The following is an 18,500-nucleotide window of genomic DNA, read 5'->3' as shown; positions in this document are numbered from 1 at the left end:
GCCTTAGAAACCACTCTGGCTCCTCTCATCCCTGTGACCACCAGGCGCTCCTTAGACTGCTGTCACTGACAGTCATCAGTTTCAGTGACGGCCATCTAGCTGTCTTCACAGCGCTACATGCTGTGCTGTCCCACCTAGGAAGCTAGATCATATCCACCTCCCTTATCAGAAGTCCTACACTGAGCTAAGCTTGTAGTGTATGCCTGTAAACCAGCACTGTGGCAGGGGCGGGAAGACGATGAAGTTCTTTGCTAGCCTGAGTTATACAGTAAAACCTGTCTTTAAAAGAAAGAAAGAAAGAAAGAAAGAAAGAAAGAAAGGAAGGAAGGAAGGAAGGAAGGAAGAAAGAAAGAAAGAAAGAAAAAGTCTTTAATGGACTCCCTATAGTTAGTCACACCATTTTCAAGGTATTGGAGCAAAAATTCAAACGTTCCACACAAGCTTTGTGTCCTAGGTGTCCCTGGGTACACCATTTTCTACAATAACTTATTTTTCATAATTTGGCATTTTGTAGTATTTTCTGTAAGCCTGGAATATACTTCCCAACTTCATTAACTAATCCCTCATCTCTGAACTTCAAATCACAAAGTCACCTCATGTGTGCATCATCTCTTGGTTCTACACCTTTCTAGGTCTCCAGTGCCCACCTGACTCTGTCACTGTGGTCATCTACCTGACCTGCGCTCTTCTAGAGAACAAGGGCAGGGCTTTTTCACTGTCTCCCTCTCCTGAAGAGGACAAAAAGAGGCCAGAGTGGAGCTGGACGCCGTGGCGCTTCACGCTGCTGGAAATCCCTGCTGGACGCAAACCTACCGACTGCAGTCCAGTGTGGAGGTTTATTTTGCCATATTCCAGTTGTGCCAGAAGTGTTATACGGAAAAGGTCTTCTTAAAACATAACCAAAACCCAAAAACTCAGCTGGGAAGTGGGGGCGCATGTCTTTAATCCCAGCACTCTGGAAGCAAAGGTGGGGGGATATCCATGAGTTTGAGGACAGCCTGGTCTATGAAGCGAATGTTCCTGAACAGTCAGGGCTGTTACACAGGAAACCATGTCTTGGAAAAACTCAATGACTTGGCACATTATATCAAGATATACTCAGTTAATTCTGAACCAAAGAGGAATAATAAAAGGAGACTAGAAAAAAACAAAAACAAAACCTTACCCATAAAGGTTCAGTTATGTTCAAGTTCCTGAGCAAGAAAAGCAACAGAGCCCATATCATTCCCAAGAGCTTACTGGATGAGATTATGTCATGAACACCTTTTCATAGTACACTGCTTCTTTTCTTTTCTTTTTTAAACCAAGTTCTATGGCTACTTCTTATACTATCAAGACAAAGTTCTGGTTGGGGAGATTGCCCAGTGATTAAAGTGCTTGCCGTAGTATTGCAAGGAGCAGTATTTAGATGCTCAGAGCACAAATAAATGCTGGGTGCATGTGAAGGCCAACCTGTAATTCCAGTGCTCAGAAAGCAGAGGCAGGAGATCCTCTAGAGAAAGCTGCCCAGATTGACTAGACTGGCAAGTTCTGGGTACAACTCAGAGACCCTGCCTCAACATTTGAACCAAGGAAAGTATACATTTCACACGTGGAAACAGGTAGGGTCAAAAATCACTTAACTTACCTTCACAGAAACTTTTGATTTATGCTCTACAAAAGAAAATAAAATTACTAAACTATAAACCCAAAGCATATGTCACAAAAGAAAACGTTAAGTGCTGTTTAAGATGACAATCTAAAAATACCAGCCCAAAAGCATTAAGCCCCACTTGAGTATTCCAACTTCTACAATGTGGTGGTTCAAGTATTGACCTCCATTTCAGTTTGTTTCAGTTATCTTGCCGGGGCAAGGCTATAAACCCACGTGTGGGGAGCAGACAAGTAACTTCATGGAGAAGACTGAGAACTATACTGAGTTTCAAAACTAACAAGAAGCAGTAATAGTAATAATAATAAATACTTTAGCAACTATGGCTATATTGTATAAATATAACTTTCTCACACCATAGTTTGATTACATGCAAAGCACACAATTTTCTAAACTCCACTTGCATTACTTATTCAGCAAGAAGGTATGCTAGCATCAAAAACATGACAGATGGAATACATTCTATGAACCAAAACTGACAGCAGCAATCACTGTCGCAATCTGATTTTACTAGGATAAACATCAATTCAAAGACATTTAAGAGAAGAGGCTTTTTCCAAGTGTCATTTAACTGTCTATCACAAGCAGAATATCTGCTAAACTACTACATGTTCTACATACAAACTTAAACATTTGAGACTTCCAATAACATAGCATACCATATGGAGACAGTATTAGCTTGGTTTTTCCATCCAATAATTCAGTTTCAAGCTTTAAGCCATCTCTGCAACATAAAAAGAAATTGATTTTGACACTTTACTAGCAATCAGAAATATTTATATGAACCTTGAAAGCAAGCCTATTTCTCTGAATGTATATAAGAATCATGTGACCATCAAAGTGGGGTTTTTGTTTCTCTAAACTCATATAAGCCAGGATGCCCTCAACCTCACTATGTAGGCCAGGCTGGCTTTGAATTCCTGATCCTCCTGCCTGAACCTCTCTCCAAAGTAATCTTTATATTTTAGAGTATTTTTTTTCCAAGGCTGGAGACACAGCTCAGCAGTTAAGAGCAGATCCAGCACTGCAGCTAACAACCACCTCTCTGGCCTTCCAGGGCACCAGGCACACAAGTGGCCCACAGTCTTATGAGCAGACATGACACCCATACATGCAAAATTAAAATAAATATTTAAAAAGTATTTTTCAACTAAAGAGGAAAAAAATCACAGGAAAAGACATAACTTCTCAGTGAGGCAAGCGTTTGTCATTTTTAACTTGAAACATGATTTTTGCTATTGGTAAGGAATAAAGTAATTCGGTTATAACAGCATCCTTTAACCTGTAGCTCTATACCAAAAATTCCATGCTGCTACCACAACTACTTACCAAGGTGTAAGACACTGATATGCCATTTATTAGTTTTGTAATGCTTCATGACTGACGTATTCTAAGGAGGGCTGCAAGCACCCGGAAATGTTTAAAATGGTCACCAAGGTGACAGCTGCTTAAGCACCCAATTTGGGGTATTTCATATAATACATGGATGCTTTAGTGCCTCTTTGTTTTTACTATCATAATAAATGCCTAAGAAACGTTGGCTAATAAGACACTTTACATGTCAAAGGCACCAGTATAAAAACGGTAAACGCTACCAGCAAAACTTATCTTGTCTATTAAAGTAATCATCAAAACTCCACTGATGGGATTACACGCAGTATTTCATTGTTTTATTGGGGGTGGGTGGGTAATGTGTCAATGAACAACAACGAAGACAAAGAAAATGTTAAAGAGCAACCAAGCAATTGCGGGCGAGCAGGTTAAGAAAGGTCTAACTAGTAACGCTAAACTCAGTGTTGCTTTGACAGAGGAATCAAAGCGCCTTGGTTTGTTAAAGGAAACAATCTGGGAGAAAACTTGTTTGAGGCATCCGGTAGCAGGGCTATGAACAGCTCACGTTTACGTTAGAAGGCAACATCTTGAATGAAACCGAAGTTGCTAGTACCCTATCCTACCTCTCTTCCCGGGGGTAGGATAAACTCGCAGATGACAACCTAACATCCAGCTTCTGGATGCGCGGTTACGTTCCGGTTTAGTAAAACGCTGAACTTCTGAAATGAAGACCACGCCCAGACTCGGTCCTGCCCCAGCTCAGGGTGCCCCAGCCTGGTGCAGGGCATCGGCGGCGACCAGAGCTGCTCGCCCTCCGGGGCGCCGTCCCAGTTCCGGGGCGCTGCGCCACCACAGCCCGCGCTCGACCGCCGTCCCCGCGCCCGCTGCCCTGCAGCCCAGGGTGTCCCCGCCCGCTTACCCTAGGTTCATGGCCCGGTCGCCCACCCGCAGCTCCGCCAGGCCACTTGTGTACCCAGGTCTCCGCGGCTGCGCAACAAACGCTACGCCGATTGGATGCCTAGGGGTCAGTCGAGCCAATCAGAATGGCGCATGCTGGCGGGTGTTTTCGGCCTGAATCGGCCTCCCGGGACTCTGCACTTTGTAGGGGCGTCTGCAGTTCCCAGGGTTCCCGCCGGCCTCAGGGAGTCGCCTTGGCTCAGACGGACGTTTCCAAACAGACAGAAAACAACAAATGTAACTTTCTTATTTCGTATTTAAAGGAGAAATTTATTTTAGCACAAAAATGTTGAGAGACTAGGGATGCCTAGGGCACATAGTGTGTCACTGTCTCTTGTTCTCCTCTCATCAAGCCTTGCATACTGAAGTTCTGTAAAATCATCATTTATGCCCTGGCAATGCTTAAGCACGCATGGGCAGCCCGTTTATTGATGGTTGTCTATTTGTTCCTATCCTAGGCAGTCCTAGATGCTTGTGTTATCATACCCAAGGTTCCACAGTCTTCCTTTATGCTGTCTCTCCAGAGTTTTCTGGGTCTTTCTCTTTGCCTTATCCCGTGCACTCCTCCAAGGAGTGCTATCTTCGGGTATCTGCCATCATTGATTCTTGTAACATGGCGGAAGTATCTCAAGTGCCTTTGCCATATTCTTCTGTGAATGGAGGTCTTCCTTCCTTCCTTCCTTCCTTCCTTCCTTCCTTCCTTCCTTCCTTCTTTCTTTCTTTCTTTTTTTTGTTTGTTTTTCGAGATAGGGTTTCTCTGTAGCTTTGGAGCCTGTCCTGAAACTAGCTCTTGTAGATCAGGCTGGCCTCGAACTCACAGAGATCCACCTGCCTCTGCCTCCGGAGTACTGAGATTAAAGGTGTGCACCGCCTGGCTGATGGAGATGTTTCTTAATGTCATCACTGCTCAGCCTATCTCCTCGTGTGACATCTAGAATCCTCCTAAGGTCTCTGGTTTCTGCTACACTCCCTATGAGATTATGGGGGCCAATTGCGTTCAAACTGAACACACCCTCATCTGAGGAGTGGGTAGGGAGGATCATGAGACCCTCATCTGAGTATCCATCCACCCTTCTCAGACAATTACATGCAATGCTGCCATACTTTACACGTGGATTCTGGGGGGACAAGGGGAGGAGATGCCCAAGTATGTACAGCCATGGAGAAGTCATCATGCTTACTGGGTGCATTCCGTCCAATGTCATTACTTTCGGCCTACCCAAGCTCCAGCCTGAAACCCGTCACCCATGTTCGCTCCGAAAGCAACCCTAATAGCATTGTTCTGTTGTTAAGATTCCAGGAGGAGGGACTACCTTGAGGAAGAGCCAGTTTTAAATTTTGTCTTGTTTTGTTTTAAAAGATATGTGCTCCCCTGCCTCCACCCTGTCCAATAACAGGGTTGGCATGGCTACAGGTGGCTATTAATTCATAGCCACCTGACTTGAGTGTTGGAGTCCGAACTTGGCGCCTCTGGAAGAGCAACAAGTGACAATTTTGACTGAGCCTTAATCCATTAACAGGGGTCATTCGGGCAGCTAGACATAGGCTCTGTTGTTCAATGGCTTGGTGGTCAGTGCCTCTTTGTGGCCCAGAGAGAGCTCTGTTGGTGTACGAGTTTGTTCACGTTGTGATCATCGGTGCAGCATGTAAAGAGCTGAGGAGGAATATATTAAAGACTACTAGTACTCCTGGGCAATGGCACGCTCCTCAGAACTACAGCCAGATGTGTTCGAGACAGCGTGGCTCAGGAGGATTCTAGGCGGCACACGAAGAGACAGGCTGAGCAGCGATGACATTAAGAAACATCTCCATCTCCAGAAGGATATGGCAAAGGCCCTTGAGATACTTCAGCTATGTTATGAGAATGAATGACGGCAGACACCCGAAGACAGCACTGCTTGGAGGAGTGCATGGGATAAGGCAAAGAGGAAGGTCCCGCCCCCTCCAAAGAAAGCGCTGGATAGACAGCATAAAGGAAGACTGTAGAACCTTGGGTATGACCATAAAACAAGCATCTAGGACTGCCCAGGATAAGAACAACTGGAGAACCGTGATAAATGGGCTGCTCATGCATTGTCAGGACATAAATGAATGAATGGGTGAATGAATGAATGAATGAATGAATGAACGAGGACCAGACTAGAAACCCTTCCCCACTGAGGCTGGTGTTTTGCAGAGCAGAATGAGGAAAAGCAGCCACTTTGAAAATGATATGTAAAGGTCTCAACCTTCCAGTATTTGGGTGCCATTGAGAGTCTAAGTTTCCTCTCAGTCCTGTCCTCTTCCTTCTTGGAAGGGTCCTATTTTTTTGTTTGTTGTTTTCAAGACAGGGTTTCTCTGTGTAGCCTTGGCTATCCTGGAACTTGGATACCAGACTGGCCTTGAACTCACAGAGATCTGCTAGCCTCTGCCTCACAAGTACTGAGAGAAAGGCGTGTGCCACCCCTGTCTGGAGAGTTCTGTGATTTCTAAAGCTTTGTCTGAAACTGTTCAGAAGCCTTCCCCTGTGGGCATGAGGTGGAGACCTGTAATATGAGGGCTCAGAAGGCTGAGGTAAGAAGATGACTGCAAATCTGATGCCAGACTGGTGACCACAAACAAACAGAGCTGTTGCCTCAAGAGGGATAAGATATGGCTAATTCTGGAGTCAAATATGGGTGACAATGGCCTAGGAATACAGATTTTGATTGCCCGGAATTCCGTATTTCAATGTGGTAACAGTTTCTTGATGTTTTATAGTAACAGAACAAAGACAGTCATAATTCAAATAAGTTGGTGGGGACCCCGCGTCGAAAGTACACACAACAGAGGTGGGAGCCTCTGCTAGCAGCCTCAGGAGCTGTCTGATGGCATGCTTAGCTTTTGGGGTGGCGGAAGCTAGTAGTCTACTAAGAAAAATGGTAAGTCAGACACAGAGATGGGCAGCACATAGGTATTAATTAGGCTACAGATAGTCCAAGATGGTCTGCAGAGATGGCTCAGTGGTTGACGAGCTTTTGCTGTTCTCCCAGAGGATCCAAGTTTGATTCCCAGCACCCACATGACAGCTCACAACTGTCTGTGATGCTAATCCCAGGAGATCTGATGCCTTTTTTTTTTTTTTGGTACCTGTGGGCACCAGGCATATGTGTACACAGATGTGTATATATGTAAACCACTCATATATATGAACATTAATAGAAAGAAGGAAAGGAAAACCAACCAACCAAAGGTCTCCCAGAACTCCACAAGCGGGAAAGCTTGCCCATATCCTATATCAGCGGAGTTCTCTTAGCCTCCTTACACACAGCAATGCTGGGGATTCATTTGTGAACATGGCTTCACAGAACAAGTTAATTAGATTCCTCTCTGTCTCCCGGACCAGACAACAGAAATGAAGGAGATATGCATTGTACAAAAGCAAAGTTAAATTACATAAATTGTTCGGATGTGAAGGGATGCAGGTCTTAACTGAGAAATCCTGGGAAATATCTTCAGAATTATGCAACCATCAGGGGAGGAGGTGTAGGGGAAAAGGGACAGTCAAAGAAACCCCCCTGGCTCTGAAACCAGAGCCAGTGAAAGAAACACACGGTGGCCCTGAGACCCAAGCCAGTGAAAGAAATACTTTAGCCACAAGCCCAGAACCAAAGAAATACACCCTGACTCTGAAACCAGGGCCAAAGCAATATACTTTGAAAGAATTATGCACTGGCCCAGAAACTAGAGCAAAGAGAAACATAGGTTGACCCTGAAATCAATCATCTCTGCCCTTGACCAATTAAAATAACCAATTCTTGAGGAGAAAAACTAACCAATCCCTCTTCTCCTTGGGAAAACTCCGCCCCCTAAGAAGTTTAAGCCCTGTGCCTGTTTAGTTTGTGGCTGCTCTTCTTCCTCCCTGGTAGAGGCAGCCACTCTCCTGGATTCTTTTTTTTTTTTCATGATATTTATTGAGCTCTACATTTTTCTCTGCTCCCCTCTCTCCTTCAACCCTCCCCCAAGGTCCCCATGCTCCCAATTTACTCAGGAGATCTTATCTTTTTCTACTTTCTACTTCCCATGTAGATTAGATGTATGTAAGTCTCTCTTAGTGTCCGCATTGTTGTCTAAATTCTCTGGGATTGTAGTTTGTAGGCTGTTTTTCTTTGCTTTATGTTTAAAACCACCTATGAGTGAGTACATGTGATAATTGTCTTTCTGTGTCTGGGTTACCTCACTCAAAATACTGTTTTCTAGTTCCATCCATTTTCCTGCAAAATTCAAGGTGTCGTTATTTTTTTCTGCTGTGTAGTACTTCATTGTGTAAATGTACCACTTTGTGTTTTTTTTTTTTGTCCATTCTTCAATCGAGGGGCATTTAGGTTGTTTCCAGGTTCTGTCTATGACAAACAAAGCTGTTATGAACATAGATGAGCACATGTCCTTGTGGCACGATTGAGCATCCTTTGGATATATACCCAAAAGTGGAATTACTGGGTCTTGAGGAAGGTTGTTTCCTAATTTTCTGAGAAATCGCCACACTGATATCCAAAGGGGCTGTACCAGCTTGCATTCCCAGCTGCAATGCAGAAGTGTTCCCTTTACCTCTCCAGCATAAGTTGTCATCAGTGTTTTTGATCTTGGACATTCTTACAGGTGTAAGATGCAATCTCAGAGTTGTTTTGATTTGCATTTCTCTGATGAGTAAGGATGTTGAACATTTCCTTAAGTGTCTTTCAGCCATTTTAGATTCTTCTGTTGAGAGTTCTCTGTTTAGGTCTGTACTCCATTTTGTTTTTTTATTGAATTATGTGATCTTTTGGTATCCAGTTTCTTGAGTTTTTTTGTATATTTTGGAGATCAGATCTCTGTCTGATGTGGGGTTAGTGAAGATCTTTTCCCATTCTGTAGGCTGTCATTTTGTCTTGTTGACTGTGTCCTTTGCTTTACAGAAGCTTTTCAATTTCAGCAGGTCCCGTTTATTAATTGTTTCTCTCAGAGTCTGTGTTTCTGGGGTTATATTTAGGAAATGATTCCTTGTGCCAATGCGTTTAAGTGTACTTCCCACTTTCTTTCTCTTCTATAAGGGTCGGTGTGGCTGGATTTATGTTGAAGTCTTTGATCCATTTGGACTTGAGTTTTGTGCATGGTGATAGATATGGGTCTATTTTCATTTTTCTACATGTTGATATCCAGTTATGCCAACACCACTTGTTAAACATGCTTTATTTTTTCCATTTGATATTTTTTGCTTCTTTATCAAATATCAGGTGTTCAAAGATATGTGGATTGATATCCAGGTCTTCTATTCGGTTCCATTGGTCCTCCTGTCTGTTCTTATGCCAGTACCAGGCTGTTTTCAATACTGTAGCTCTGTAGTAGAGTTTGAAGTCAGGGATTGTGATACCTCCAGAAGTTCTTTTATTGTACAGGATTATTTTGGCTATCCTGGGTTTGTTTTTTTTTTTTTTTTTTTTTTTTGCTTTTCCATATGAAGTTGAGTACTGTTCTTTCGAGGTCTTTGAAGAATTTTGCTGGGATTTTGATGGGCATCTCCTGGATTCTTACATGCCAATAAATCTCTTGAATGAGGTTTGGGTGAAGATCTTTTGCCCGAGCAGAGATGGAGTGGAGAGGAACGGAGCGGAACTGTAACACTTAAGCTGAGCAGAGACGAAGTAGAGCAGGACTGGAACACTCCCACCTGTAACACTTTTGCGCCCCCTCCCCCCCAACAGAGCGGAGTTGCTACACTCCAGTGTACCGGAGTGCCCAGCCGAGCGAGAACAACTTTGCTCAGATAGCCCTCTTCTGGCAGAGCAGAGCTGTTGCACTGGGGAAACCTTTCCCTAGAGCAGGGCTGTAAACCACTATGCTTACTGTGACCTGTGCTAATCCCTGACTCCCAGCTGCCAGAACACTCTTCCACCGGAGCTGTAATACTCCGCATTCCTTGGCTCTCCATTGCCAGGATTCCTTTCCATCTAAGCTGTGACACTTACCAGAGGGGAAGGAGTCAGTCAGTTAACCCTTCTGACCTCAGGGTCTCCAAAGGAAAGATCAGAAGAGCCATCTGGGCCTGGTTGTCTTCAGTCTGTCTTCACACCCACCGCCTCCACCCTGGTAGTTCTCTCCAGGAGAGCTCTTACACCTGCTCTCCACGCTGCTGCCAAAGGAGTTTACAAAATGTCAGTCTAAGTTCTCCACGACTTAAAGTCCCTCATAGAGGGAATTGCCTTTGAAAGGATTTTTAAAAAAAGAAAGGCGAAGTGGGTACCTTTCAGCGGGCCCTGTCAAAAAATGCCATAAGCAAGCACAAGTTAGTGCAGGAGGTTTCTAAGGGGAGAGGAAGAGTGAAAGGTCACGTCCTAGTGGGGACATGAGAGAGGCAGACAGACAGACAGACAGACAGGGAAGAGACAAGAGGAAGAAGAGGAGAGAGAAGCAAGAGGCAAGAGAGCGAGCTGTGTCTGGCGGGCACTTTTAAGGGGTGCACAGGTCACATAGCTGATGGTGAAGAGGCACCTGGTGACAGGTGATGACGTCACTGCTTTGGTGGCAGAGGTAGGCTGCTGCTGCGATAGAAACGGCCTCAATTTGATAAAGACTGTCTACACACACACACATACACACACACACACACAGCAACAACACACTATAGCCAGTATCAGGATAACTTGATAAAGACTGTCTACACACACACACACACACACACACACACACACACACACACACAGCAACAGCACACTATAGGGTAACTTAAAAGTAGGCTCTCTAGGCAGGAAGAAAGCAAAGACAGCGGAAGAGGAAAGCCAAGTCCCTTCATCCCCTTTAAGAACCACCCCAATCCAATGACGTAATTTCCTCAAGGCCACACCTCCTAAAGGCTCCACCCACCCCTAAGGATACTACAGGAAGCTGACTCTTTGGGAGGCAGTTGAGATACAAACAGTAGGACACTGTGAGGAGGACTCTTGGTTTGAACAGGTCTGTATTTCCTGAAGGGATCAAGTGAGAGAGAAGAAGCTCAGATTTAAAGAGGTTTGAGGAAAAAAGCAGACTCACAGATCACCCGTTAAAACCTTCCGCAGCCCAGCATGGGGCCTCCCCTGTAATTCCAGCTCTTGGGCTGAAGCAGGAGAAGTTCTAGATCCAGGTCAGCCCAGCTGTTCGCTCATATCCTGCCTCAGGAAACAACCAAACAGCCCGCAGCAGCTGTGAGCGCTCTCCAGCAGAAGCCACCAAGAACCCGGCAGTTCAGCAGCTCTCAGCCTGTGGGTCCTGATGCCTTGGGATCAACCCTTTCCCAGGGGTCACCCGAGAGCATTGGAAAACACAGCTCTTCACACCAGAATTCATAACAGCAGAAAAATGACAGTTAAGAAGTAGCAACAAAAATAATTTTTTTGGGTGGGAGTCAGCACCACCTCAGGAACTGTATTAAAGAACAATGGCATATGGAAGAGAAGAAGACAGTTAAAGGCCTGACTAACTTCATAAACCCAGAGTAATCAAGACAGTGTGGTTCTGTCTCTACAAAATAAATAAACAAAAGAGTGTTTATTAGAAGGCAGTCAAACTGCCTAGGCTGCACTGTGTCTCCACCAAACCTCAGACTCCACACTCCACTGAGTTCCTGTCTCTTCCCCTTTGTATTCCTTTCTCTGCCCGGCCATATCACTCATGTCTCCTCCTCCCTAGTGCTGGGATTAATGGTGTGTGACTCCCAAACATTGGGATTAAAGGTGTGAGCCTTTAATTTGTTTCTGTGGATCTGTTTCTGGATCGATCTTGTGTAGTCCAGGGTAGTCTTGAACTCACAGAGATCTGCCTCTGTCTCCTGAGTCCTAGGGTTAGAGGTGTGTGCCACCAATCCCTGGCCTCTAGTGACTTAGCTTTGCACCCTGATCTTCAGGTAAACTTTATTAAAATACAAATAAAGTATCACTACACAGAGCAATGTCACTCATGCTTTTCCCATGTACTTTTTTCCCTTCTCATTTTATTTGTGTGGATAGCCCATGCACTTTTTATCCCTCTGATGTGGGGGATTTTGAAACTGATCTTGACAGAACACAGCAGATGGCAGTAGAGGCCCAACTTCCTCTAAGAAAATGCCATATGGTATTCGCAGACCAAACTTATGTTAGCTGAAAAGCTGTGGTTTTACACGATTAACATGGAAAATTGAAAATGATAGAAAATCATGACTTTCTTCCTGGTCTTTTGGAGACTATTCCCAAACTCTGCAGAGTTAACTTTTATAAGCACTTCATTAATAAAGTCCACATTAATTCCTTTCTGCCTTTTCAAAAAATTTATTTTTTTAGGTTAACATGCAAAGTAATGAGTTTCATTATGGAGTTTTCATACAAGTATGCTGTTTTTTTAAAGGTTTATTTATTTATTTATATTTTATATGTCCGAGTGTTTGCCTCATACACACGCATGTGCTGTAGGCCTTCCTGGTGCCAGAGGACTCAGATCCCTGGAACTGGAGCTGCAGATCTGCTGCGAGCCATCATGTAAGTGCCAGGAACTTAACCAGGATCCCCGGGAAGAGCCGCAAATGTCATCTCTTCGGTACCACAAATGTGTTAATATATATTTGTTCTTATTCATGTCCCTGTCCACTGCTGCACACAAACCAATCCTGTTTTCAAACCACGTTTGTTTATTTTAGAAGCAGGGCATGCGCACAGAGCATGCGCACAGGGCATGCGCACAGAACAAGTCCAGCAATCAGATGCTCAGATGGTAACAGAAGGGAGTCGGGTCTTCTGCCAAATGCATTGTTTGAGCTCAGAGGCACAACTTCATTGTTAACGTCATATCGCTTGTTCCCACGATACTATGTGAACTAGTTGTTGAAGTTTGACTTTCATAAATAAATCTCATATAAAATTTCTTAAGCATTCTGATATTTTGCTATAATAGGGCAACAAAATTTTTGACAAGACCTTTTTTTTTTGTTTTAGAGACCTTGACTCACTATGTAGACCAGGCTGGCCTCAAACCCACAGAGATCTGTCTGCCTCTGCCTCCCCACTGCTGGGATTAAAGGGGTGTGCCACCACACCTTTCAATTCTAGTTCACACGAATTTTTTAAAAAGCTATCCTTATGCAAAACCTTCTGCTTCGGGAGCTTGAGAGATGGCTCAGAGGTTAAGAGCACTTCCAGAGGTCCTTAGTTCAATTCCCAGCAACCAAATGGTGGCTCACAACCACCTGTGATGAGATCTGGTGCCCTCTTCTGGTGTGCAGGAGTACATGCAGGTAGAACACTGCACACATAATAAATAAATAAAAATCTTTTAATAAAAATCCTTCTTCTTCAAAAGCCTCAGAACACGGTTTTGAGACACCGAAGAAAGAATCAGAGAGCTGTACGGGGCTTTGGTCGTCTTTCATTACTCAGGTAACCCTGGTGGTGGCTGTACGGGAGACGAAGTCTACACTGGCCTGCCAGCAGCTGTGTTTATATGTAACCAGAGCAAAGAGAAACCGGGGCTCAGTCAACGGATGAATTCACTAACTTCTAACGGATGAATTTCCAGTCTCTAACAGATATTAGTGTCTTTCTCCGGCTCACTGTCTCCAGTGGACAGAAGAGGCAGCAAGTCTTCCTCCTTGCTGTACCGTGTGTGTGTTTTAAGTATTTTAGGTCATTTCTAACATTTATTTATTGACGTGTGTGTGTCAGAGTACATGCATGTGTGAGCACTACTTCTGGAAGTTGATTCTCTTGATCCACCATTTGGGTTCCAGTAAAGGAACTCAACCTTGGCCACAAGCACCTTTACCAGCTGAGCCATCTGACAGCCCCTGATTTTCTTTAGTTAGTTAGTTAGTTTATTTGTTTGTTTGTTTGTTTTTTAACAGGGCCGTATGTAGACCAGGCTAGCTTCCAACTCCTTATGCAGAACTTCGGCTCCCCCTCTGCCTTTGGAGTGCTGAGATTACAAACTGTGTTCCCCTGGGCGAACACAGCACCTGCCCCATACAATTTGCCAAGAGCCCACCAAGGACAAGTCACTGTGGCTGCCGCAGACACTGACATTGGGGTGTTCCCCACAGGAGAAAAAGATTTTCCCAGAGCCTCTTCTCTATGTCTGTCTATTGTCCCCACTCCTCCATCGCATGCCCCCATATTACTTTCCTTGAGTGACTAAGGCCTGCCCAGAAGGTGGAGGACAGCTCTGGTGGAACAGATGCACTCCCAACTGCCTGCTTCTCAGGAAACTCTGCTGTGTGATACCTGAAGAAGTTAATTGGCTCCTGCGAGTTTCGCTTTTTTTTTTCCCCCTAAAATATGGGAACAAGAGTAGAACTTGACATTACAGTTTTGAAGGGATGAGTATTGGGGAGAATTGTCAGGCTCCAGCGTCATTGCTTTTCGGTGCCTGCCTTCGCAGGAGGCATTAACATACAGCCCCCAGTTGATCTTTCTCAGCTTAACTACAGTGTGTCCGCCTCACACCGCCCAGGTAAGACCGAGAGTCCCTGTTCCTGTTTCTCCTCTCTCCTCTCCCAAGGTTCTGCCTTCTCTCGCTTGCTGCTGTTTGTCTACACTTACTTCCAGAGATATTCATGACCAATTTTGCTGACTCCTTCCCACTGGAGACACACTTCTTGGCCACCCACCTTTCCTAATGTTCCCTGGGAAGGGCTCTGAGAATGCAGAATCCCTAAATATCACGAGATGATGCAACAGATGGCTACCCTTCCCCCGTGTTGGAAATATTTGAAAATGAGTCACTTCACAAAGATACTTGGAATCACTGAATTGAACAATGCTCAGTCTATGGGGAGACTCGTGAGAGCTTTAACTTCGCATTTTATTTTACACTCCGTGAAGGCAACAAACATACTCTTTCTTGAGAGTTTCATCAGATGTTTGCAGGCAGGAGATAGCATGCCACAGCAAGAACTAACTTTGTCTCTGAAGGTATCACTGGATTGGAACAAAAAATTTGATCACAATATTCTTGAACAAAGAATAAAATAAAACTGCTTGTTGGGAAGTTGAGACAGCACAGAGGGTTCAGACAGCACTGTGGCCAAGCCTGATGCGCCGAGTTCTAACCCTGGAACGCACACAGTAGAAGGAGAGAATGGATTTCCATATGATATGTCTGATCTCCACACATGCACTGTGGTCTTAGCAAATATGCCCTTGTGCACCAGGCACATGTGTGTGTACACACACATACATAAAATAAAAATGCAACAATAAAAACTCCTAAAAAGCTGTTTTGTAAGAACTATTGAAATCAACTCACAGTTATGGAAAGCGGACTATGTGTATCAGGCAGTGCACTAAGTACTTGAAAGGCGTTTGCTCATTTTAGTCTTTAGAGATTCACCCTTTGCAGTTCTGCATCTTCATTCAGGCTTTTAAAAGATAACTTGGTGTTATAGCAGAATTAGAAAAGAAAATACCAAATATAATTTTTTAATCTTAAAAATTCTATTAAAAAAATGTTCGGTCCAGGGGAGTCACGCAAAGATGGGGACAGACCACCAAGTCTAAGAAACCAGAAGCAAACTTATTCCAGGAAGAAAATAAAAAATTAAAATAAAAAACACTTCAGGGCACAAAAAGCTTATCAGCTAGCTGAGACCACGGCCAGAGAAGGGTTTGTAAGGCTGTGGTAAAGGCCAGTTTCTGATCTCACCTTCTCATAGTAAGGGGCACCAGGCATTAGGTCTGAACAATGAAATTCTTACAATCTCGAGGCAAAACTCAGATACAGATTGCCTTACTTTACAATCTTCATTAATAGAGTTTTTCAGTTAAACTAGTGTTTGTACTTAATCTGTTGTCTTCCCTGATATTCCCAGGTGGTGTTTACTGAAGCTCTGCCTTCTCCCCTTGGATGCTGCCAGTTTCACATAGCAGGGATAGTGCATAACCCAGAGGTCACGTGTATCCACCTCCTAAAGGTTAACTCAGCTCACATCCATCGTGTAATCACGCATGGCCAGGGTGTTATCTTAGGGCTAATATCAGTTTGCAGAGGGGTGCTTCAGCCTTGTGAATAGAGCTGTGGGTTGTAAAGCGGAGAAACCCACTGTTAATAGTTAGTCCTCAAGCTGCGGAGAAAGCTGTTGACAGTCTGCTCTCATTCTCCTAGGCTTACAACTTTGTATGTATATTTTTATTTTTACATTTTTATTTTTGGAATCTATATTTTTATATTCTTATTCTTGGACCCTTCAATAAAATGATATTCTATAATTGTTGAGAAAAAAATTAAAACCCAGCTGTAGATCCTAGTATTGTGTCCACCTGACAGAGAATAAAAATGCGGCTTAGTGAGGTTAGAAAGCTTTGCTTAGGTTAGGTGAATACGAGGAGAGCCGAGCTGTCTGCCTCTGAAGTCTAATCCTACAGAAACCTCCTATGGGATCTAGTCAGTATGGAGAAATTTTCCCGTAAAACTCGATGCATTCGATGCATTAGATGCTCTCTCAAATCTATAGGTTCACCAGGTGTAGTGGTGAATGTGTGCAATCCCACTAAGTAGGAAGGTGAGGCAGGAGAATGGCTGTGACCTTCATCCCAGTTTGGACCCATCACAAGACCCCCTCCATCACATAAACAGACAGACAAATAAACAATAAATAGCTATCCCACAAGCTTTAGTCCTCACCCTCCCCCCCCCATCCCTGGGTGTTAGGATAAAGGTCCTAGGTTGGTCTTTTTATTTTGTTTTTGGACAGGGTCTCATGTAGTGTAGGGTTCAAACTCACTACGCCGCAGCGATGACCTTGAAGGCATCTTCTTTTTGTCTCCTAAGTGCTAGAGTGACAAGCTTCTGCTGCTCATCTGGATTATAGGTTGGTAGTCTAAAAAAGTAAATTTCCTACTGTCACAGATCTTAGTCATACAGAATCTATTGGTCTTTTACCATACTAAAGCACATGTGTGGGGCCAGGGAGGTGGCCCAGCATTTAGGGGCACCAGTTGCTCTTCAGAGGACCTGTCTCTGATTCCCAGCACCTTCATGGCAGCTCAAAAACATCTGTAACTCCAGTACTAGGAGATCTGGTGAACTTCTGGTCCATGAGGGAACTGGGCACATGTGGTACACAGACATACATGCAGGCAAAACCTAAATACCTAAAATGAAAAACAATACATCCATAATTTTTTTCTTTTCCTTTCCCACTGCCAAGAAATCCATCAAATCCAACTGGCTTCACCTTCTGCCTGTGTTTCAGCTGGCTCCAGTCTTGCCGTTTGCTCCTCCCTAACCTTGCTTCAAGTTATCATCTCCATTCTGTGTGTGATGACTGTCCAGAAAACAGGGCTTATTAACGGTTTCTTTCATTGTTTCGTGATCCCCACAGGTCAAAGACAGCCATATGTAGAGAACAGGGCCTGGCCCACGTGAGTACTCGGTAAATAGAGGCCAGATGAGCGTACCTCTGGATTATGCAAAGATGAAGAGAGAGAGGCGGAGAGCCTAAGAATGCGATGTTAGACTCCAGCCTCAGCTCGAGCCGCATTATCTGCCGCACTCCACCCACAGACTCCTGCAGGCACCCATCTGAGACATTGTCTGTGAGTCCCTAGCTATCAGACATCCCAAGACTGGGATTTCTCACCTGGGAAACAAATTAATAGCAGAGGGACTTGGTGCCACACCCCGCTCCCCATTCCTTCCCTACCCCCTGCCTGGGAGCCAGAGAGCCTAGTTGTAGCCTCTTGCTGTGAACCTCCCCCATCCTCAGGAAGCTGTAAGGTCAGACCCCCACCACTCACACAGTTCTACCACTTGGGCTGATTTCTCTCTTCAGAGACTTTGCCATGCTGTCTGTGGTGCTGGGGCCTAAACGCTCCTCAGGTCCCCTACCATGCCGTTGCCTCTTTCTCTGTCTTTGGCTTTAATAACTCTTATTATTATTATTATTAAAAAATTTCCACCTCCTCTCTACCTCCCATTTCCCTTCCTCTCCCCCCACAGCCCTCCCCCTCCCTCTCCAGTCCAAAGAGCAGTCAGGGTTCCCTGCCCTGTGGGAAGTCCAAGGTCTTCCCCGCTCCATCCAGGTCCAGGAAGGTGCGCATCCAAACAGACTAGGCTCCCACAAAGCCATTACATGCAGTAGGATCAAAACCCAGTGCCATTATCCTTGACTTCTCAGTCAGCCCTCATTGTCCGCCACGTTCAGAGAGTCTGGTTTGATCCCATGCTTTTTCAGTCCCAGTCCAGCTGGCCTTGGTGAACTCTCATTAGATCAGTCCCACTGTCTCAGTGGGTGGGCGCACCCCTCTTGGTCCTGACTTCCTTGCTCATGTTCTCCCTCCTTCTGCTCCTCATTTGGGCCTTGGGAGTTCAGTCCAGTGCTCCAATGTGGGTCTCTGTCTCTATCTCCATTCATCGCCAGATGAAGCTTATTATTTACTTCTGACCCCTTGGTAATCCTTCTCAGTGTCCTCTTGATACCCCCTCCATCCCATACCTAAAGCCTAATGCAGAAAGACAAAACAAACTGTAGATACCTGGGAAGGGAAAGGCAATGCTCACTAGAGTTTGGTGGATGCCTCTTACTAGCCAAGAATCAAGAATTCCAGGACAATTAACAATACTC

At 44.5% G+C, this 18,500-nt stretch overlaps 1 protein-coding gene across 3 annotated transcripts in view; it reads right to left on the bottom strand.

The window, feature by feature from the left end:
• Ccdc66 (coiled-coil domain containing 66) overlaps positions 1-3,978 on the bottom strand; it is a 29,350-nt gene extending 25,372 nt beyond the window's left edge. For 2 of the 3 annotated variants that reach the window (XM_048421050.3, XM_085687789.2), the window contains exons 1-3: positions 3,903-3,978; positions 2,311-2,375; positions 1,628-1,653 (exon numbers count right to left, since the gene is read on the bottom strand). In XM_048421050.3, coding sequence (XP_048277007.3) covers positions 1,628-1,653; positions 2,311-2,375; positions 3,903-3,913 — 102 coding nt within the window. In that variant the 5' untranslated portion in view covers positions 3,914-3,978. Of the gene's footprint in view, positions 1-1,627; positions 1,654-2,310; positions 2,376-3,606; positions 3,690-3,902 lie in introns of those variants that run through there. The other variant, XM_085687790.2, reaches the window with a different exon arrangement.
• Positions 3,979-18,500: the final 14,522 nt, after the last annotated feature.

The sequence above is a fragment of the Myodes glareolus genome, chromosome 5 (assembly GCF_982192425.1).
Source record: "Myodes glareolus chromosome 5, mMyoGla1.1, whole genome shotgun sequence".
In the NCBI taxonomy this organism is placed as follows: Eukaryota; Metazoa; Chordata; class Mammalia; order Rodentia; family Cricetidae; genus Myodes; species Myodes glareolus.
This window is presented reverse-complemented; position numbering and strand designations above follow the sequence as displayed.